This window comes from Pleurodeles waltl, chromosome 6 (genome assembly GCF_031143425.1).
Source record: "Pleurodeles waltl isolate 20211129_DDA chromosome 6, aPleWal1.hap1.20221129, whole genome shotgun sequence".
Taxonomy (NCBI): domain Eukaryota; kingdom Metazoa; phylum Chordata; class Amphibia; order Caudata; family Salamandridae; genus Pleurodeles; species Pleurodeles waltl.
The window spans coordinates 524,584,393-524,607,621 of record NC_090445.1 but is presented as its reverse complement, the minus strand read 5'-3'; the positions used below and the strand labels follow the sequence as shown (position 1 = coordinate 524,607,621).

At 48.9% G+C, this 23,229-nt stretch overlaps 1 protein-coding gene across 1 annotated transcript; it reads right to left on the bottom strand.

The window, feature by feature from the left end:
* Window positions 1-1,276: 1,276 nt before the first annotated feature.
* Window positions 1,277-1,855, bottom strand: LOC138301635 (brain acid soluble protein 1-like). Its single transcript, XM_069242149.1, has one exon. It carries the CDS (start codon window positions 1,853-1,855, stop codon window positions 1,277-1,279), a length of 579 nt encoding a protein of 192 aa, XP_069098250.1.
* Between the last annotated feature and the right edge of the window lie 21,374 nt (window positions 1,856-23,229).

Genomic DNA, 23,229 nt, shown 5'->3' with positions numbered 1-23,229 from the left:
GCCTCTTGCTAAGTGAAGTTGCTTACCTGCCCTTACCAATAATCCACTTTCAAACATTACTTAATACATATATAAATATAGGCCCTCATTACAACCCTGGTGGTGGGTGATAAAGTGGCAGTAATACTGCCAACAGGCTGGCGGTAATTACCACCAAATTATGACCATGGCAGTGAGAACTCAGAGAGACAGCCACCAGGGTGGAAACAACAGCCACCACGGCGGTAGCCGCCTACAGACAGGCGGAAGCCAATGTTCTACCCAGCGTATCAAGACAACCCAATTTGCCATCTTTTCTGGGGTGATACCAACAACATCAAAAGCCTTGCGGAAACACTGCACAGAAGGGAAAGGACTCACCATTGGAGACACAGGGAACAACCACGCCACCATGGAGCCCGAGCTGCAGATCTTTCCAATGATCTTCTACGTCCTGCTCGACCATGAACACCAACAATGGCAAAGACGACCACGGTGAGTACAGCTGCCTAGCACGCAGGGGAGGGGGGGAGGAAAAAGAGAGTGACACACACACACGCAAAACTCACACACCCACCCCCCAACACCATACACAAAACCAGATGCTGTAAGAAAACATATTTAACCCCGTAACCCTCAGGAACAATGCAAGGACTACAGGAAGAGATGAAAGTGAATGTAATATTATAAATATAGTAGAAATGAGAAAATACAATCTAATGGTATATACATATGTACAGTCCAAGAGACACAGCCCAGTCCTCAATTGTGCATGGGCCACAGGGCCACATGACAAAGTTCAAGGCTCCACTTGTCTCCTGCAGCAACACAGAGAGAATACTGCAGGGGCATCAGTTGGAAAATAGGCAGGTACCTCGTGGGGATGGGGAACGGGGCGGAAACTTAGCAGACAGATGGAACAATACCACTGGTTCTGGAGGGGGCAACATGCCCTGTGCTTGGTCCTGGGGAGTGCAAGGCCACAGTCTCTCAACTGGGTGCCATACCCACTGGTTCTGGAGGGGGTATCGTGCCCTGTGCTTTGGATCCTGGTGTGTGCAAGGTCACAGTTTTTCAATTGGGTCCCATACCTGCTGATTCTGGAGGGGGCATCATGCTCTGTGCTTTAGATCCTGGTGAGGACGGGGTGAGTGGGTGCCATACCCACTGGTTCTGGAGGGGGCATCGTGACCTGTGCTTTAGATCCTGGGTAGTGCAAGGTCACAGCCTCTCAGCTGGGTGTCATTCCCACAGGATTTGTAGGGGGTAAGCCGCACAACAGCCCATGGAGGCAGGACTACAGACTGTCTGCCGGTGGTGAGGGCTGATCAGTGGTTGTGCTGCTGATGCTACAGTCACTGGTGGGGGGAGGCTCCAGCCTATCCCCTGCAGCCTCGGATGGCTGCCCACTGCTGGTGGTGGTTGTGGTGCTGCTGGTAGTGGTGGGGGGAGGCTCAGGCCTATCCCCTGAAGCCTCTGACGGCTGCACAACCATGGTTGGTGGTGTGGGCTCAGACTGAGTCCCTGCACCAGACCTCTTGTCTATCCTGCCTGCTGGTGCAGGTCCCTTGCTCTTCCTGGCAGCAATTGAGGCAGGCTCCTTGCCCTTCCTGGCAACACTTGAGGCAGGCTCCTCGTCCTTCCTGGCAGCACTTGGGACAGGCTTCTTGCCCTTCCTGGCAGCACTTGTGGCAGTCTCCTTGTCCTTCCTGGCATCACTTGTGGCATTCTCCTTGCCCTTCCTGGCAGCAGCTGGGGAAGGCACACTTTCTTTGAGGCTGGCTGGTGCCCTGGATCCTTTCCCACCATGATTGGGTGTGGAGACTACTGGGCCCTTGGACTGGGTGGCTGAGGTGCTTGCCTGGGTTATTGCCATGCTGGCCAGACTTGAAGGACGGGGGGGGGGAGGGGTAGGGAAGAGGTCAATGGTGGGGAGGAAAAGCTTCTTAAGGACATTAGGGCAGGAAGAGGGAGATGGTTTGGGACTGGAGGAAGAGGGAGTGGTTGTAGGAGGTGTCTGTCTGGATGCAGGTGCATGGGCTGGATGCATTTGTGAGGTGGATGGCGGTTGGGTGTCTGAGTGCTTGCATTTGTGTACCTTGGGAGGAAGGCAGACACAGTGGGGGAGGACACAAGGCATGTGTGCATGGCTGTTGTAGTGGTGTTTGCAAGTGAGGTGTGTGTTCTGCTAGGTGTGGTGGTGATGCTGGTATTGGGTGATGGTGCAGTGCATGCAGGTGTGACTATAGACGCAACTGGGAGGGAGGTGGAGGAGAGGAGGAGGGGGACAAAGTGGAGACAGTGGATGTTGGTATGTCTGCATCTGGATGGTGTTTGAGTGCCTGTGGGATGATGTGTGGTGCTTGTGTTTGCCTTTGCCACTCTTGTGTGTTGTCCTGTGTGCATGCACATCTGCCTGTGTGCTTGGGATACGCTGGGGTTGAGGGGAATGGGACTGGGAAGAGGAAGTTGGAGGGGTGAGGGAGGAAACAGGGACAATGTCTGCCATCAGAGAGGAGGCCAGAGCCTGGATTGATCTCTGTTGGCCCACCAAGCCAGTGTGAATGCCCTCCTGAAATGCATTTGTCTGTTGCATTTGGCCTGCCAGCCCCTGGATGGCATTCACAATGGTTGACTGCCAAACAGAGATGGATCGCAGGAGGTCAATAGCCTCCTCACTCAGGGCAGCAGGGCTCACTGGGGCAGGGTATGAGGTGCCTGGGGCAAAGGAGATGCCCGCCCTCCTGGGTGAGCGGGCACAGGCAACTTGATGAGGGGCTGCTGGGAGGGCTCTGCTGGTACAGGGGTGGAGGCTGTACCTGTAGCTAGGGTGGTCACAAAAGTGTCTGCCACCACCAGGGAGCTCCCATTGGAGGAGGTATCTGTGTCCAAAATGTCCCCTCCAGTCCCCGCCATGGTGCCCCACTTGCCCGCAATCCCACTGGTGCCCTCAGCGTCGGTGGACTCCACCTCCTGAGTCCTGTGGGAAGCAGCTCCCTCCGTGTCCACTGACACACATTCCCCAACTGGGTACCCCCCCCACCATGTGTAAGTTGTAAGGATGGGAACTGTACTCACCCCCTTGTGGCTGCTGTGATGCCCTCAAGTGCCCATCCAGCTCCGGATAGGCCACTGCCAGTATGAGGGCTGTCAGAGGGGTCAGGGTTCGACGGGCACCCCTTCCTCATTGGGAGGCCATCCGCCGTCTTCCATGCCCAGCATCTCAGGTCCTCCCACTGTTCCCAAAAGTAGGTGCTCCGTCTGCCGTAGACCCCCAAGGTCCACACGTCCTTGGTGATGGCACACCATATACCTTTCTTTTGATGGGCGATGACCTACAGAGCAATACACACAGGGAAAGGTATTAGTCAGACCATCCTGCCTGTTACACTGATGGCCCACCATACCCCTTCAGATTGCCATTTGCACACACAGGGCCCAGCACACAATCTGTCCACAACCCAGGGGCCATCCACCACCCCCCTGCATGAGGCCTTCACACACACCACTCCATGCATTCAAGCCCCATGCATCGTGCTCACGGTGTACTCACCTGTTGGTCTGGAGGCCCATACAGCATTCGGTACTGGGTTAGGGCCTCATCCACCAGTTGCTCCAACTTCACGGAGGTGAAGGAAGGGGACCTTTCCCCAGTCACACGAGCCATGGAAGGTTCCACACACAGGTCACAGGAGCACATGCAGTGTAGACCCTTTCCTGTTAAAGGTCAGGTAGCAAGTGAGTGATCAGATAGAAAATGGCAGTCAAGTCCACGGCAGTGCATCCCGTCACCGCCGGCGTACTTCATCATTGGCCACTGTACCCCATAGGGGCCAATATTATCCAATAAGGAGTTGCATGGCGGTTTATGACAGCCTCCCGCAATGGCGTACAACGTCAGCGGAATTACCTCACTTCCACCTGTCCCTCCACACAGGACTGGCGGATGCCATTTCAGGGGGGGAGGCCCTGAATTATAACTGTCACAGTACACAATTGGACATACAGGACAAATGCCACATATACATTAAAAATGGACATCATGGATTGTACTGTTGAGGTTACGATGTCAAGTTTGTGACCGGCTCCTCACTCTTTTGCCCCATAGATTGTTACCGCTGTGGATAAATAGGAGATGGAGACATACCCCCTTGTACAGACCCCTGGTGGACTTGGCAACAATGGAGGACAGGCACACCATCCTCACCTATAGACCTGACAGGGCCACAATCACAGAGCTGTGTGCCCAATTAGAGCCTGCCCTGATATCTGCTATCCGTCACCCCACTGGGATGCCCCTCCTTGTGCAAGTGCTATCAGTGCTCCATTTCCTGGCAACAGGATCTTTCCAAGAGACAGTGGGCTTGGCAGCAGGAATGTCACAGCCAATGTTCTCAATAGTGCTGACCAGAGTGTTGTCTGCTCTGATTAAACACATGTGCAGCTATAGTATTTTCCCCCATGCGGAGGATTTGGCCACTGTGAAGGCTGACTTCTATGCAATGGGACATATCCCCAACATCATTGGGGCAATTGATGAAACACATATTGCACTTGTTCCCCCCATGGCAAAATGGACAGGTGTTCAGAAATCGAAAGAGTTTTCACTCCATGAATGTCCAGATGGTGTGCCTGGCAGAACAGTACATCTCCCAAGTCAATGTTAAGTATCCTAGGTCAGTTCATGATGCCTTTATCCTGAGGAATAGTAGCATTCCAAATGTGATGAGCCAACTACAGAGACACCAGGTGTGGCTAATCGGTGAACCCTGGTTCCCAACCAGTGGATGTTGGTGTATGGGAATGGTGTCGGCAATATGGGATAGTGTGTGGCTAAATGTTGTCCCTCGATATTTGCAGGTCACTCTGGTTACCCCACCCTTTGTGACTACTGACCCCTGTAAGGGATCCTAGGACAAGGGCAGAGGAACGTTACAATTATGCACATGGGCCAACAAGAAGGATTATTGAATGTAACTTTGGCCTCCTGAAGGCCAGGTTTCGGTGCCTCCATCTAACAGGTGTATCCCCATGCTACTCGCCCAAGAAGGTCTGCCAGATAATCGTGGCATGCTGCATGTTCAACAACCTTGCCTTGAGACGCCATGTGGAAGAGGCAGAGGATGAGAATGAGGACAACAGAACTGCAGTGATTCGACAATGCTACCAATGACACACAGGTAAGACAGTGTTACTTCACATTTCATTGACATTATTTAGATTATCTTTGGCACTGGCATGCTGTTATTTCCCACTTCTATTCCCACTCACTGTACCCTTTGGCAACTCTTTTTGCAGATTTTGGTGCCCCACTATCGCTCGTGGTGGGATCACTGAAGCCAACTACAGGTTTATCCTGTGTGAACATTACTGTACAGTTGAATTGCAAATTTGGAATCTGGTTAAACAAATACATACTTAAATCATTTGACATACTCCATACTTGTATTTGTTCAAAGGGTATTTGTTGAAGTGATAAGGAGGAGTGGGGCAAGTGCATTAGGATGGGGTGATGATGGAGGAAAGTCCAGGTTAGAGTCCCAGTCTATTTGTAGCACAGGTGCATTGTCCATGGGGACATAGGAAGGGGAACATTGGCAGTTCAAGGTTGACAGGCTGACAGAGTGGACACAAGGGTGACAATCAGGAGTCTCATTTCCTTGCGGGGGTCTTGACAATAGTCTCTGGCTTCTGCCTGTGTCACAGAAAAAGTCTGTGGGGTGGTTCTCTTTCTGCAGGGGGAGGCGTGCTGGTGGGCTGTTGGTCCTGTGGCAGGGCTTCCTGTCCACTAGCGGCAGCGGAGGTGGAAGGCAGTACAAATGTCTGGCTAGTGGCAGGGGCCCGCTGTTGTAAGACTGCCTCCCTCATAATGTTGGCCATGTCAGCCAGCACACCTGCTATGGAGACTAGGGTGGTGTTAATGGCCTGCAAGTCCTCCCTGATCCAATGGTACTGTCCCTCCTGCAGCCGCCTGTTCTCCTGCACATTGGCCAGGATCTGGCCCAACGTATCTTTGGAATGTTGGTATGCTCCCAGGATCTCGGTGACTGCCTCCTGGATAGTCCGTTCCCTGGGCCTGTCCTCCCCCTGGTGCACTGCACTCCTCCCAGTTTCCCTGTTGTCCTGTACCTCTGTCCCCTGAACCGTGTGCCCACTGCCACTGACCCCAGGTCCCTGATTGTCTTGGGGCGAGGTGTGCCCTGGGGTCCCTGTAGTGGAGGACACACTGCTGATTGACATTTCCTGGTGACAGAGGTATGGGTACACTGGGTGGGTGCTGTCGTGTTGTTTCCAGATGGGGGAGTCATTGTGGTGGTGTGTGGCAGTGCCTCCCTGTTGGGAAGTCCCTGATGGGCCAGATCCAGGCGACCAGAGTCGCTGTCATCACTGTGGGTCTCTTCTGTTGGGGGACTGGATAGTGCTGGCACCTCTTCGCTGCTGACATTGGCTTGGATACCTGTTGTGATGTAAATTGTAAATGCAGTGTTATTGTTTATGTGTGTTATATATTGTGCATCGGTGGGTTGCCCTCTTTGGTTGTGTTCACCCTGGCAACTTTCACTTGTATGAGTTGGTATGTGGTGAAGTAGCTGATTCTCTCTAGTGTACATGCTTTAGTGATAGGTGTCCATGCATTGCATTGGTGGTGCATGCAGGGCTTGCCATCGGGATGGGTGGTATGTGATGGTGAGATGTGTGGGAAGTGGGGGAGTGATGGGAGTGAGGGTGGGGTGGGGGTATGTGATGGCATGCAGGTGGGAGGGTGAGAATAGTATAGAGTTCACATACCAGAGTCCAGTCCTCCTGCTACTCCTGAGGTGAGGGACCACTGCCAGTCCTCTTTACAGTGAGTTGGTGTCTTGCTACAATAAAACGTACCTTCCCCATTAGGTCATTCCATCTCTTCCTGATGTCCTCCCTTCTTCTGGAGTACTGTCCCATGGCGTTGACCATGCCCACGATCCTCCGCCATAGCTCCATCTTCCTAGCAATGGATATCTGCTGCACCTGTGCTCCAAATAGCTGAGGCTCTACCCGGATGATTTCCTTCCCCATAACCCTTAGCTCCTCCTCAGAGAATTGGGGGTGTCTTTGTAGTGCCGTGGGTGTTGTGTGAGTAGTGTGGGTGAGGGTGTGAAGGGTGATGTGTTGGGGTGTGTGATGTAAAGTGTGTGGGTGGTATATAGGTGATGGTGTTTTATGTCCCTGGTCTTGTCTGTGGTCGTGGTGTCTGTCTTGTGCCAATGGTTTATATTCGTAAAGGGTTGTAGGTACTGTTGGTGTGTTTTTATAGTGGTGTGTGAGTGTGGTGTGTGTATGGTTGTCAGGTGTGCGTTGTTTGGATTGTCCAATGTGGTGCTGTTTTGTTTGAGTGTGTGTATTTTGAGAGCGGTGGTATGTACCGCCAATGGTTTATCGCCATTGAATGTCTACCGTGGTGATTCGTGGGTCATAATGTAATGTGCATAGTTCTGTTGGCATAACGGTGTGGGTTTGGATACCGCCAGTTTATCACTGACCTTTGGTGTGGCGAACTTGTGTCTGTAGCTGAATAGTGATGGATTGGTGTGTGTGGTGAATGGATATCCGCCCCGGTGGCGGTATGGTGGCGGCAGTCACTGTGGCGGTAATTGGGATTTACTGCCAATATCATAATGAGGGCTATAATGTTTTCACACAGGGGGTTAGCCCATGACCAAGAGAGTCAACCCTCTGACAATTTCCTCATGTTTTCTTTTTACATTTTTTATACATTTAAAATCACCTGGAAGGAGATTATGCCCACCAGTGGAAAACAGCATTTAGGCCCCCATTACTAGTCTGGCGGTTCTTGGACCAGGCCGGCAGTAAAGACCGCCAAATTACGATTTTGGTCGAAATGCCGCCCGTACAACCAGGGCGGTCGGACCACCGGGCCAGAGGTGAGTACCTCCAGCCTGGTGGTAGCCACAATACTGCCATCAGTATTACGACTCTGTAGACTGCCAGCATTTTCATGGCATTCACACCGCCTCAAAAATGCTGGCGGCTATACACCCGGCATCAGGAATCTCTATTCCTGTCGCTGGCAGACACACCTCCACACAACCACACACCTACATTCATGCACCCCCACTCACCCACGCATTCGCTTACATACACCCCCACTCACTCGCACCCAAACACACACTCATAATACACCCATTCACTCACACACATGCACTCAGATACACTCATTGACTCGCACTCAGATACACCCATTCACTCGCATGCACGCACTGAGACATACACATGCACTTGCATGCATACACTCAAACAGACACCCCCTTCCCCCACTCTGCATGCACTCACATGGACACACAGCACCTCCCTCCTTCCCTCGGCATACACATACTCACACACACACACAACACTGCCCGCCCCCGGACATACACGCACTCAGACACACAAAACATCCCCTCCCTCCACGCAAACACCACACACATTTACACAACAACCCCCACCCTCCCACCACCCTCCTTTTGGACAATCAACCTACCTGCTTCGGTGAGGTGGCATTTCGGGAGGGGATGTCTCACAATGCTTTCTATCGCCGGCACACTGCTGTGCAGGAAACCCCTGCAGACGTTGTCTCCCGGCGGTGGAAACTGCCTCTATTACGACGTCGATTAGTCCGACGGTTATGGATTTCTGCCCGAAGTCAGGTGGAAAGTGGCACAACATCATAATATGCTGCCAGTCTTTTGGCACCTGCGGCAGTCTTTCAAAAAGACAGCAGAAGTTGTAATGAGCACCTTAGTTTTTAATTTGTGCCCCCAAGGGGATTGGATTGGTCCGTTACCAGAAGGGCCAATACCCCCAAACAAAACTCCCTGGTGATTCAGTGCATTCCTGATTGTGGATCACAGCACATTTGCGATCCACAAAAAGAAGTCAGTTTCAAGAAGTCCAGGTTTGAAAGAGAAGGCTCTCCTCTTTCAAAAAAGGCCTCCATGAAACCGGGATAGGCCTTGTCTGACATTTTTTCCACATCAGAGCGGAGAGAAACCAGACACCTGCTTCCTCTGCCACTCTGGTGGAGGAAATGTGTTGTCAGCATGCCTCTTAGCATGCTGATGTCACAGATGGGCGGGAGGGGCGCAGGGAGAGACAGGAAGAGATTCTATGTTGCCCACAGCTACAAAAATAAAAGGAATCCTCCAGTGCTTTGCAAAGGAGGATTTTTTTCATCCCTCCCTTTCGTCTGCCAATGGCTGGCAGACCTGCCAGGGAGGGCGTGTGTGTATCAGCCATTGGCCATCACACACACGCAACTGACTAATACAAAGGCCTTTCCAAATAGACACTCAACAAACTCTTCCTGGTTTTGTAACGCTCCTCTACTTTTTTCTATTTTCATGCTTCTTCTTAATATTAAACACTACTCTTCTATGAAAGAATTTCTGACATAGTACTGTTTTCATGCTTCTCAGATTATTAGACACTACTCTTGTATTAAAGAATTTCTGTTGTTCTTTAAATTTCTTTTTTTTGCATGTGTCTGGTTGGGGACTTCTTTTTGTGGCATTATCTTTTTTTGAAGAATCAAATCAAATCAAATCATTAACATTTATAAAGCGCGCTACTCACCCGTGCGGGTCTCAAGGCGCTAGGGGAAAGGAGGGGGGGGTTACTGCTGCTCGAATAGCCAGGTTTTTAGGAGTTTCCGGAAAGTGGAGTGGTCCTGGGTGGTCCTGAGGCTGGTGGGGAGGGAGTTCCAGGTCTTGGCCGCCAGGAAGGAAAAAGATCTCCCACCCGCCGTGGAGCGGCGGATGCGAGGGACGGCAGCGAGTGCGAGACCAGAGGAACGGAGGAGGCGGGTGGGGACGTAGAAGCTGAGGCGTCGGTTGAGGTATTGCGGTCCCTTGTTGTGGAGGGCTTTGTGTGCGTGGGTGAGAAGCCGAAAGGTGATCCTTTTGCTGACTGGGAGCCAATGTAGGTGTCTCAGGTGAGCGGAGATGTGGCTGTTGCGGGGTACGTCGAGGATGAGGCGTGCCGATGCGTTTTGAATGTGTTGCAGGCGATTTTGGAGTTTGGCTGTGGTCCCGGCGTAGAGGGTGTTGCCGTAGTCCAGGCGGCTCGTGACAAGGGCGTGGGTCACGGTTTTTCTAGTGTCGGCGGGGATCCAGCGGAAGATCTTGCGGAGCATGTGGAGGGTGAGGAAGCAGGCGGAGGACACGGCGTTGACTTGCTTGGTCATGGTGAGAAGAGGGTCCAAGATGAAGCCGAGGTTACGGGCGTGGTCTGTGGGGGTCGGTGCGGTGCCGAGGGCCGTGGGCCACCAGGAGTCGTCCCAGGCGGACGGGGTGTTGCCGAGGATGAGGACTTCCGTTTTTTCAGAGTTCAGCTTTAGGCGGCTGAGCCTCATCCAATCTGCGACGTCCTTCATATCCTCTTGTAGGTTGGTCTTGGCGCTGGCGGGGTCCTTGGTGAGGGAGAGTATAAGTTGGGTGTCGTCGGCGTAGGAGGTGATGATGATGTCGTGCTTGCGAACGATGTTGGCGAGGGGGCTCATGTAGGCTCATGTAGACATTGAAGAGTGTCGGGCTGAGCGATGAGCCTTGTGGGACGCCGCAGATGATCTCGGTGGGTTCTGAGCGAAACGGAGGGAGGTAAACTCTTTGGGAACGGTTTGAGAGGAAGGAGGTGATCCAGTCCAGGGCCTGGCCTTGGATCCCGGTGGAGCGGAGGCGGGTGATTAGGGTGCGGTGACAGACGGTGTCGAAGGCAGCCGAGAGGTCAAGGAGAATGAGGGCGACAGTTTCACCGTTGTTGGTTCTGATGTTGTCAGTGACTGAGATGAGGGCGGTTTCCGTGCTGTGGTTGGTTCGGAATCCGGTTTGTGAAGGGTCGAGCAGGTTGTTGTTTTCCAGGAAGGTGGTCAGCTGTTTGTTGACGGTCTTCTCTATAACCTTGGCTGGGAAAAGGTTTTGTTAGATGTTGAAGTGTCTTCCTTACTACTCAAACCTCCAGAAGAAAGTTTACATTATATAATTTTTGTTTTTTAAACAAAAGATGGGGGCATTTCCTTTACAGTCCTTCCTTTCTCTGGCTCTTTTTCATGTTTGACTTCTTTGTAGTAGTATTGATATCTCTTCTTTTTCTTCTTCTGTTTTGTTGGATTCTTCAAATGTCTGTGCAGCCCTCCTGATTCTTATCTCTGCCAGGCCAACTGGATCATGGATCCCTGCTGTGCTGGTGGTAGCCTTGTGGTCTAACAGCCAGGGTCCTAATGTGGCGGTAGGTCTGCCACAGCAGCAGGGCTGTGCCTACCAGTTTTGTAATGAGTGCCTTATTGTTAAGGAGGATTAAGGGGAAACCTAGCCTCTGTGTTAATCCAGTTCAACATACTACACATTCTGCATGGTACAGTTTAATCAAACAGTGATCCTATCTCATACTACCCCCTAACAGCAGTCTCTCTAAGTAATAGCTCAAGACGGTAAAGTGAGTAATTCACTCTTGGAGAAAGGCATTTCTTCTGGCAGAATGTGGTGTATGAATGGGTTTACAGACCACAAGTCCTCTACTGGTAGCTCTGAAGGGATTAAAGGATTAGTGTATAAGATTTTAGACAAATAGTTGTCCTCCTGCTACCAGATTTAAACAGTCTACACTATGGTTGTGGAAGTATTTAATGAAAGAAAAACTCCTTCTTACACAACTCCATACTCGGGTTTTATTACAGCACACCATCTCTCCTGACACCCCTCTACAGGTTACATGGTGGTTGTGAAGGGCTTTGGTAATAAAACCATCTATGTCTATAGTGGTTTTCTTCTCAGAGTGAAGAGGGTGTTTGGTTTCGTTCACAACCTGCAATCTTACTAGTGATACTTTTGGAGAGGATAAAGGCTGCATATAGGAGGATCTACGCAAATACTAGGCTTTCTATTATCACATTTTAACAATGCTGCAAATTCTGTATGATTCAGTTTTAGGAGACAGGGGCTCCTTTTCTTATAAGTGTATACAGGTGTTAGATCTGCCATCATTGGCATGGTCTCTCCTAACATTTTGCCTCTACTTCCCAGGTTGTTTCTCTGTGCTGAAGTCTGTTTTTGCTGTTTTGTTCGTTCTGGACACTTTTACCACTGCCGACCAGTGCTAAAGTGGAAGTGTTATTTGTATGAATTGTATGAATACATTGACTATCTATTATTGGCATATTTGATTTACCAGTAAGTCCCTAGTAAAGTGCACTAGAGGTGCCCTGGGCCTGTAAATCAAATGCTACTAGTGGGCCTGCAGCACTGGTTGTGCCACCCACATTAGTAGCCCTGTAAACATGGCTCAAACCTGCCACTGCAGTGTCTGTGAGTGCAGTTGTAAACTGCTAGTTAGACTAGGCAAGTATACCCACTTGCCAGGCCTAAACGTTCACTTTATACATATGTAAGGCACCCCTAAGGTAGTCCCTAGGTTGCCCCATGGGCAGGGTGCAGTGTATGTTAAAGGTAGGACATGTACTTATGTGTTTTACATGTCCTGACAGTGAAATATTGCCAAATTCGTTTTCACTGTTGCAAGGCCTATCTCTCTCATAGGTTTACATGGGGGCTACCTTTCAATATGATTAAAGTGTAGATTCCCTTTGGGAGCAGATTGACATGACGAGTTTGGGGTCTCTGAATTCACCATTCAAAAACACATCTTTCAGTGAAGTTGGTTTTCAGATTGTGTGTTTGAAAATGCCACTTTTAGAAAGCAGGCATTTTGTTGCTTAAACCATTCTGTGGCTCTGCTTGGTTGTGGATTCCCTGTCTGGGTCAGTTTGACAGTTGGGCTGTTTGAACACAGTGACACAAAGGGAGCTGGGGTGTAGCCTGCATATCCTGATGGGCCATCTGGGCTGACAGGAGGGGAGGAGTGGTCACTTACACCTGAAAGAGCTGTGCCTACCCTCACACAATGCAGTCTCCAACCCCCTATTTGGGTCTTGGGCCTGGCCTGGGCAAGGCAGGATCTTTAAAAAACCAGAGACTTTCCTTTGACGTAGGCCTACTGCAAAGGCAGAAAGGGGTGTAAGAGGAGCACCCAAAACCCCTGAAAATCAGATTACATCTGAAACCAACAGGATCCTCTGCCAAGGAGAAGAGCTGGAGAAGCTGGAGGAGGACTAATGCCCCTTTGCCTATGACTGTGCTTTGCTGGGTTGGCCTGCAGTAGCTGCTTCTGCATGAGAGAGGACCAAGACTGACTTTTGTGTGACTTCCCACTGGTGAATAATCTCCAAGGGCTTGACACTGAGCTTGCCTCCTATTGTTGAAGTCTAAGGGACAGCAAAGGCTTCTCTCTACCAGCACTTGGGCTTTCTGCTGAGAGTCCTGCCTGCCAAGTTGTGCCCTAACATGTCTCTGGGCCCTTCAAAGGTGCAGTTGGTGATAAAGGACAGAAATTCATGCCAAAACTGCAGTGTGGGGAAACTTTCGATGCAACACCCGCTTCACAGCTGAAAAACGATATGCCGCCAGTCTTGCGATTAAAATTGAGTCTCTACCTGCATCGCAGCTGAGAGAACGATGCAATGTAGCTGGAGAAGCGATGTGCAATACCCGCAGTGGCTGCTGTCAACGATGCAATGCCCCACACAGCACGGTTTCTCGACACTGTGTGACTGGATTTCAACACAACATCGCTGGGCTCGGACAATTAACAGAAAGCTGGCCTGGACCCGAGGTGCCCGTCTGGATTAACGCATTGCTTCCTTGTGGGAGAGGAGAAAAGACACACGCCGACCCTACCGGAGGAGAAACAACACATGCTCTCGCTTGTGATTGTGAAATCGATGCAGCGCTGGCCTTTTTTGACACACACTTGCCTGTGCGGCTTTATTTTGATGTTACCCAGGTACTTTTGTACGCTAACAACATTGTCACTGTTTTCTAAAGGATTTAAGACTCCTTTGCTTTGTAAATTCATAACTTGACTTGTATATGGTGGATTTATGTTGTTTTGGTCTTGTTCTGTTTAGATAAATATTATCTATTTTTCTAAACCTGTGTTGTGTCATTTTGTAGTGTTTTCACTGAGTTACTGTGTGTGTTGGTACAAATACTTTACACCTTGTTTCTGAAGTTAAGATTGCCTGCTGGTGCCAAACTACCAAGGGGGTGGGCGTGGGTTAACTGAGGGTGATTCTCCTTTACCCTGACTAGAGTGAGGGTCCTTGCTTGGACAGGAGGTAACATGAGTGCCAACCAAAGACCCCTTTTCTAACACCAGGCTAAATGGTTCTTTTTATGAAAATATTGCATCTCTGTCGAGCCACCTCTTCATGGTTAAGAGGGTGTAATAGGCTTTACTGAGAAAGTCATCCCTCTCTAAAGATGTTTTGTCTGAGTGAATAGGGTGTTTTGTTCAGATCGCAATCTGTAATGATTCCTCTGAGCACAATGCATAGTCTCTCTAGAAGAATTGACAGAATAAGCAGGCCCTCTACAATTATATTTCAGCATGATATACGTTTGCATGGTACAGTTTGATCAAACAGTGATCCTATCTCATACAACCCTGTATCATCATTCTCTCTAAGTGAAAGTTCACAAGAGAGCTAATGCTCTGTGTAGAAGACCTTTGAGAGCTACTACCTACTATGTTACATGGCTTTATAAAGAGCAAGCTAACTACTGATATCTGTGAATAAACTAAAGGGTGTTTGTAAAAGGCCTCAGAGAAACATTAGTCCCTGTATTATTATAATATACCAGATAGGAGATGAGTGTTAGACATGTTTGATGTAAAATAAGGGGGTTCTAATAGGGGTGTATAGAGAGTAATTGAGTCACATCTATCAGAACATTCCCTATCTACTAATAGAACTGTAGAGGTCAAAGGTTGGGTGTAAATGGGTTTACTGAGTAATTCGCCCCTGCTGAAAGGCATCTCTTCTGACGGAAAAAGCTGTATGAATGAGTTTGATGGTGATACCACTAAAAAGAATAAAGGGTTACTGTACAATAATTAGAAAAACAATAGGCCCTCTGCTACCAGATTTAAACAGAGTACACTTTGGTTGTGGTAGTGTTTCATGAAAGAGCAATCCTTTCTTATACAACTCCATATAGATTGAATGGTTCAATTTTTACATACCACCTCTCCTGACACTCATATACAAAGGCAAACAGTACCAATGAAATATTTTAGCTAACAAAATGGCCTCTCTGCTGAGACCTCTCACGTGTTAAATGCTGGGTGTAAAGAGCTTTCGTTAGAAACCTATCCCTCTATAAAGACTTTTTCTGTCAGTGGACCACATGTATACTTGGTTTATGAAACATAACCATATATAATTATAGCAGTGAACTCAACACATTTTACCAGTGAATGGATTAAATAAGTGACTGGTTGTTTTATAGGAGCACACCATTTGTCCTGACACTCCACTACAACTTAAACAATATCAGTGAAAGATTGTGCTAACAAAATGGCCTCTCTAGCCCCAGTCCCAACTCTGAGGCCCCAATCCCAACTCTGGGGCCAACAACATTGGCCCACCTCATTTGGCCCCTTCCCCACTCCAGCTCGCAAACTTAAGATCTTGGGTCTTCTACTGAATTAAATTCTCTTGATAATTCATCAGGTAGTGAAGGTGAAGTTCTTCTGCTTTGCTACACTCAAATGGCTGAACAATTTTTTGGGGATTCTCCCTTTGTCTGTCCAGAAGACAATAACCCAAGCCTTAATCCTCTCTAAATTGGATTATGGTAACTAGCTTCTATTTACTGCCTCCAGACTGTTAAAAATGTGGCACATCTTCTGTTCTGCTTTCCGAAATTTGTCTCGACCACCATTCTCCTACATGAGCTTCACTGGCTAACAATCTCAAAACTCATTCAATTTAAGGCAGTATCCTATGTCTTTAAAGTTAGAATGTGATTTGCCCCATACTATACTCAGGAGTTAATACTGCCTTTTTTGCCACCTCGCTCCTAGCATTGTGCACGGTCCCCAAGTTTCACTTGACCGAAATGGGTGACCAGTCATTCTCATTTTAGGGCCCTAAGCTTTGGAACTTTCTTCCCACTTCTCTAAGAAATTGCTCCATACTCTCTGTCCTTCTCAACAATTTCAATCTGCGGCTCTCTATTTTGGGAATGGCCTTTCGCTGTCTCTACGGTTTAGCGCCGGGAGACCCTAATTGAGTAGCTGTGCCCTTTAGAACAGTGGTTCCCAACCTGTGGTCCAGGGACCCCTGGGGGTCCATGAAGCCTTCACAGGGGGTCCGCGAGAGCCTAGAAAATTAAAAAATATGAACAAATATTGACAAATTAGGTCCCCAGCTTCCAGTAATGACTCAGGCGGGGGTCCCCAGATTCCCATGATGATTCAGTGGGGGTCCCTGTGTTCCATTAATGCTAAAGTGGGGGTCCACAGAACTCAAAAGGTTGGGAACCACTGCTTTAGAACATCAAAATCAAATCAAATCAAATCTACTCAGCATTTTACACATGTGAAATGCTGATTGTTAAAGAATTTTATAAATAACAAATAATTATTCTGTCAGTGAACCTCATGTCTACTTGCTTTATTAAACAGAACCCTATATAATTACAGCACAGAACAAAACACATTTTAACAGTATACACATTAAATAAAGTGCAATCTGACAAAACCTTCAATGTACATCATTCAACTTTATAGACAATTAATGTGTCAGTTTATTGTTAACATGCACTCTCTACAAAACACTTTTGTACATGGCAAAATCTCAGTGTTGAGCAGTTCAGTAATGAATGTATTTCCTTATGCAACCAATTTTCTCTGAGGAGTTGCATCTATAATTCAATTCACTTAGTGCACACTGTAGGAGGCTGGACTGGCTTGTAGTGAGTACCAAGGGGTACTTGCACCTTGCACCAGGCCCAGTTATCCCTTATTAGTGTATAGGGTGTCTAGCAGCTTAGGCTGATAGATAATGGTAGCTTAGCAGAGCAGCTTAGGCTGAACTAGGAGACGTGTGAAGCTACTACAGTACCACTTAGTGTCATATGCACAATATCATAAGAAAACACAATACACAGTTTTACTAAAAAATAAAGGTACTTTATTTTTATGACAATATGCCCAAGTATCTTAGAGTGTACCCTCAGTGAGAGGATAGGAAATATACACAAGATATATATACACAATAGCAAAAATATGCAGTATAGTCTTAGAAAACAGTGCAAACAATGTATAGTTACAATAGGATGCAATGGGGAAACATAGGGATAGGGGCAACACAAACCATATACTCCAAAAGTGGAATGCGAACCACGAATGGACCCCAAACCTATGTGACCTTGTAGAGGGTCGCTGGGACTATTAGAAAATAGTGAGAGTTAGAAAAATAACCCTCCCCAAGACCCTGAAAAGTGAGTGCAAAGTGCACTAAAGTTCCCCTAAGGACAAAGAAGTCGTGTTAGAGGAATAATGCAGGAAAGACACAAACCAGCAGTGCAACAACTGTGGATTTCCAATCTAGGGTACCTGTGGAACAAGGGGACCAAGTCCAAAAGTCACAAGCAAGTCGAAGATGGGCAGATGCCCAGGAAATGCCAGCTGCGGGTGCAAAGAAGCTTCTACTGGACAGAAGAAGCTGAGGTTTCTGCAGGAACGAAAAGGGCTAGAGACTTCCCCTTTGGTGGACGGATCCCGCTTGCCGTGGAAAGTCGTGCAGAAGTGTTTTCCCGCCGAAACAACGCCAACAAGCCTTGCTAGCTGCAAATCATGCGTTTGGCGTTTTTGGACGCTGCTGGGGCCCAGGAGGGACTAGGAGGTCGCAAATTGGACCTGAAGAGAGAGGGGACGTGGAGCAAGACAAAGAGCCCTCACTAAAGCAGGTAGCACCCGGAAAAGTGCCAGAAACAGGCACTACGAGGATGCATGAAATGGTGCTCACCGAAGTTGCACAAAGGAGTCCCACGTCGCCGGAGACCAACTTAGAAAGTCGTGCAATGCAGGTTAGAGTGCCGTGGACCCAGGCTTGGCTGTGCACAAAGGATTTCCGCCGGAAGTGCACAGGGGCCAGAGTAGCTGCAAAGTCGCGGTTCCCAGCAATGCAGCCCAGCGAGGTGAGGCAAGGACTTACCTCCCCCAAACTTGGGCTGAAGAGTCACTGGTCTGTGGGGGTCACTTGGACAGCATCGCTGGATTCGAGGGACCTCACTCGTCGTGCTGAGAGGAGACCCAAGGGACTGGTAATGCAGCTTTTTGGTGCCTGTGGTTGCAGGGGGAAGATTCCGTCGACCCACGGGAGATTTCTTCGGAGCTTCTGGTGCAGAGAGGAGGCAGACTACCCCCACAGCATGCACAAGCCGGAAAACAGTCGAGAAGGCGGCAGGATCAGCGTTACAGAGTTGCAGTAGTCGTCTTTGCTACTATGTTGCAGGTTTGCAGGCTTCCAGCGCGGTCAGCAGTCGATTCCTTATCAGAAGGTGAAGAGAGAGATGCAGAGGAACTCGGATGAGCTCTTGCATTCGTTATCTGAAGTTTCCCCAGAGACAGAGACCCTAAATAGCCAGAAAAGAGGGTTTGGCTACCTAGGAGAGAGGATAGGCTACTAACACCTGAAGGAGCCTATCAGCAGGAGTCTCTGACGTCACCTGGTGGCACTGGCCACTCAGAGCAGTCCAGTGTGCCAGCAGCACCTCTGTTTCCAAGATGGCAGAGGTCTGGAGCACACTGGAGGAGCTCTGGACACCTCCCAGGGGAGGTGCAGGTCAGGGGAGTGGTCACTCCCCTTTCCTTTGTCCAGTTTCGCGCCAGAGCAGGGGCTAAGGGGTCCCTGAACCGGTGTAGACTGGCTTATGCAGAATTGGGCACATCTGTGCCCAAGAAAGCATTTCCAGCGGCTGGGGGAGGCTACTCCTCCCCTGCCTTCACACCATTTTCCAAAGGGAGAGGGTGTCACACCCTCTCTCAGAGGAAGTTCTTTGTTCTGCCATCCTGGGCCAGGCCTGGCTGGACCCCAGGAGGGCAGATGCCTGTCTGAGGGGTTGGCAGCAGCAGCAGCTGCAGTGTAACCCCAGGAAGGGCAGTTTGGCAGTACCAGGGTCTGTGCTACAGACCACTGGGATCATGGGATTGTGCCAACTATGCCAGGATGGCATAGAGGGGGCAATTCCATGATCATAGACATGTTACATGGCCATATTCGGAGTTACCATTGTGAAGCTACATATAGGTAGTGACCTATATGTAGTGCACGCGTGTAATGGTGTCCCCGCACTCACAAAGTTCAGGGAATTGGCTCTGAACAATGTGGGGGCACCTTGGCTAGTGCCAGGGTGCCCTCACACTAAGTAACTTTGCACCTAACCTTTACCAGGTAAAGGTTAGACATATAGGTGGCTTATAAGTTACTTAAGTGCAGTGTAAAATGGCTGTGAAATAACGTGGACGTTATTTCACTCAGGCTGCAGTGGCAGGCCTGTGTAAGAATTGTCAGAGCTCCCTATGGGTGGCAAAAGAAATGCTGCAGCCCATAGGGATCTCCTGGAACCCCAATACCCTGGGTACCTCAGTACCATATACTAGGGAATTATAAGGGTGTTCCAGTAAGCCAATGTAAATTGGTAAAAATGGTCACTAGCCTGTTAGTGACAATTTGGAAAGAAATGAGAGAGCATAACCACTGAGGTTCTGATTAGCAGAGCCTCAGTGAGACAGTTAGTCACTACACAGGTAACACATTCAAGCACACTTATGAGCACTGGGGCCCTGGGTTACCAGGGTCCCAGTGACACATACAACTAAAACAACATATATACAGTGAAAAATGGGGGTAACATGCCAGGCAAGATGGTACTTTCCTACACAACCCCCCCCCAAACGAAGGACAATAAGACTAGCCATGACCTGATGAGTCTTCATTGTCTAAGTGGAAATATCTGGAGAGTCCATCTGCATTGGAGTGGCTACTCCCAGGTCTATGTTCCACTGTATAGTCCATTCCCTGTAGGGATATGGACCACCTCAACAATTTAGGATTTTCACCTTTCATTTGTTTTAGCCAAAGTAGAGGTTTGTGGTCTGTCTGAACAATGAAGTGAGTGCCAAACAGGTATGGCCTCAACTTCTTCAGAGCCCAGACCACAGCAAAGGCCTCCCTCTCAATGGCAGACCAACGCTTTTCTCTAGGGGTCAACCTTCTACTAATAAAAGCAACAGGTTGATCCTGGCCCTCAGAATTAAGTTGTGATAGGACTGCCCCTACTCCTAATTCAGATGCATCAGTTTGGACATAGAATTTTTTAGAGTAACAAGGGCTTTTCAGGACAGGTGCAGAGCACATGGCCTGCTTCAGCTCCTCAAAAGCTTTCTGACAGTTTGCTGTCCATAATACCTTTTTAGGCATTTTCTTGGATGTGAGGTCATTAAGAGGGGCTGCAATGGAGCCATAGTTCTTAATGAACCTCCTGTAATACCCAGTGAGGCCTAGGAAGGCTCTCACCTGAGTCTGAGTGGTAGGGGGAACCCAATCAATAATTGTTTGGATTTTCCCCTGAAGTGGTGCAATCTGTTCCGCACCAACAAGGTGTCCCAGATAAACCACCTTACCCTGCCCTATCTGGCACTTTGAAGCCTTGATAGTGAGGCCTGCCTTTTGCAGGGCCTCTAAAACTTTCCATAGGTGGACCAGGTGATCATCCCAGCTGGAGCTAAAGACAGCTATATCGTCCAAATATGCTGCACTGAAAGCTTCCAGCCCTTGCAGGACTGTGTTCACCAACCTCTGAAAAGTGGCAGGTGCATTTTTCAAACCAAAAGGCATTACAGTAAACTGGTAATGTCCTCCAATGGTAGAAAATGCAGTCTTAGGTTTAGCATCTTCTGATAATTTGATCTGCCAATACCCTGCAGTCAAATCAAAAGTGCTTAGATACTTGGCAGATGCCAGTGTATCTATAAGCTCATCTGCCCTGGGTATAGGGTGAGCATCAGTTTTGGTTACCAAGTTGAGACCTCTATAGTCTACACAAAACCGCATTTCCTTCTTTCCATCTTTAGAATTGGGTTTTGGTACCAGTACCACAGGAGAAGCCCATGGACTGTCAGAGTGCTCAACCACTCCTAGTTCCAACATTTTCTGAACTTCTTGCTTTATGCAGTCCCTGACATGGTCAGGCTGCCTATAGATCTTACTTTTGACAGGTAAACTGTCTCCAGTATCTATAGTGTGCTCACACCAAGAAGTGGTGCCTGGCACAGTAGAGAAGAGTTCTGAAAATTGTCCTAGGAGATTTATGCAATGGTCTTTCTGCTCAGCAGTAAGACAATCTGCCAAAACTACACCTTCCACAAGAGCATCTTGTTCTGTGGAAGAGAAGAGATCAGGTAGAGGATCACTGTCATCTTCCTGTCCCTCATCAGTTGCCATGAGCAGGGTGAGATCAGCCCTGTCATAGTAGGGTTTCAGGCGGTTGACATGGAGCACCCTAAGGGGACTCCTGGCAGTGCCTAAGTCAACCAAGTAGGTGACTTCACCCTTCTTTTCAACAATTGTGTGGGGTCCACTCCATTTATCTTGGAGTGCTCTTGGGGCCACAGGCTCCAAGACCCACACTTTCTGCCCTGGTTGGTACTGAACCAAAACAGCCTTCTGATCATGCCATTGCTTCTGGAGCTCTTGGCTGGCCTGAAGGTTTTTACTGGCCTTTTTCATGTACTCAGCCATCCTTGATCTGAGGCCAAGTACATAGTCCACAATATCCTGCTTAGGAGCTTTTAAAGGTTGTTCCCAACCCTCCTTTACAAGTGTGAGTGGACCCCTAACAGGGTGTCCAAAAAGAAGTTCAAAGGGGCTGAAGCCCACTCCTTTCTGGGGTACCTCCCTGTAGGCAAAAAGGAGGCATGGTAGAAGGATATCCCATCTCCTGCGGAGTTTTTCAGGGAGACCCATAATCATGCCTTTGAGAGTTTTATTAAATCTCTCCACCAGTCCATCTGTTTGTGGATGATAGGGTGTTGTGAACTTGTACGTTACACCACACTCCTTCCACATGGCCTTTAAGTATGCAGACATGAAATTGCTTCCCCTGTCTGATACCACTTCCTTTGGGAAGCCCACCCTGGAAAATATTCCCAGGAGGGCCTTTGCCACTGCAGGAGCTGTAGTGGTCCTTAAAGGAATAGCTTCAGGATATCTTGTGGCATGGTCCACTACCACCAAGATAAACCTATTGCCTGAAGCAGTAGGAGGGTCAAGGGGGCCAACTATGTCAACCCCTACCCTTTCAAAGGGAACCCCAACCACAGGCAGTGGGATAAGGGGTGCCTTTGGGGTGCCACCTGTCTTGCCACTGGCTTGACAGGTTTCACAGGACTTACAAAATTCCTTTGTGTCCTCAGACATCCTGGGCCAATGAAACAGGGGAACAAGCCTGTCCCAAGTTTTCATTTGTCCTAGATGCCCAGCTAAGGGAATGTCATGTGCCAGTGTTAGGAGGAACTTTCTGTACTCCTGAGGAATCACTAATCTCCTGGCAGCTCCAGGTTTAGGATCCCTATGCTCAGTGTACAAGAGGTTGTCCTCCCAGTAAACTCTGTGAGAGTCACTGACATCCCCATTAGCCTGTTTGACAGCTTGCTGTCTGAGACCCTCTAATGTGGGACAGGTTTGCTGTGCCACACTCAGCTCCTCTCTGGCAGGCCCCCCTTCACCCAAAAGCTCAGCAGTGTCTGCTTCCAGCTCCTCTGGTGTAGGTTCTGCACAGGGAGGGAATTCTTCTTCCTCAGAAGTAGAATTCACTGTAGAGGGAGGGATAGTAGGAAGTGGTTTGCTTCTACTAGCCCTAGCTTTAGGGAGCACTTGGTCCATTGTTCCAGGATCCAAGCTTCCCTGTCCTTTTTGCTTTTTGGCCTGAGCCCTTGTCAAAGCAAAAATATGCCCTGGGATGCCCAGCATTGCTGCATGGGCCTCCAACTCCACATCTGACCAAGCTGATGTCTCCAAATCATTCCCTAATAGACAGTCTACAGGTAATTCTGAAGCTACCACAACTTTCTTTGGACCAGTTACCCCCCCCCAGTTGAGATTTACAACAGCCATGGGGTGGCTTTGTGTTATGTTGTGAGCATCGGTTACTTGGTACTGGTGTCCAAGTATGTGTTGTTCAGGGTGCACCAGTTTCTCAATCACCATTGTGACACTGGCACCTGTGTCCCTGTAGGCCTGGACCTCAACACCATTTATTAGGGGTAGTTGCTTGTACTTCTCCAAGTTATGGGGGCAAGCAACCAAAGTGG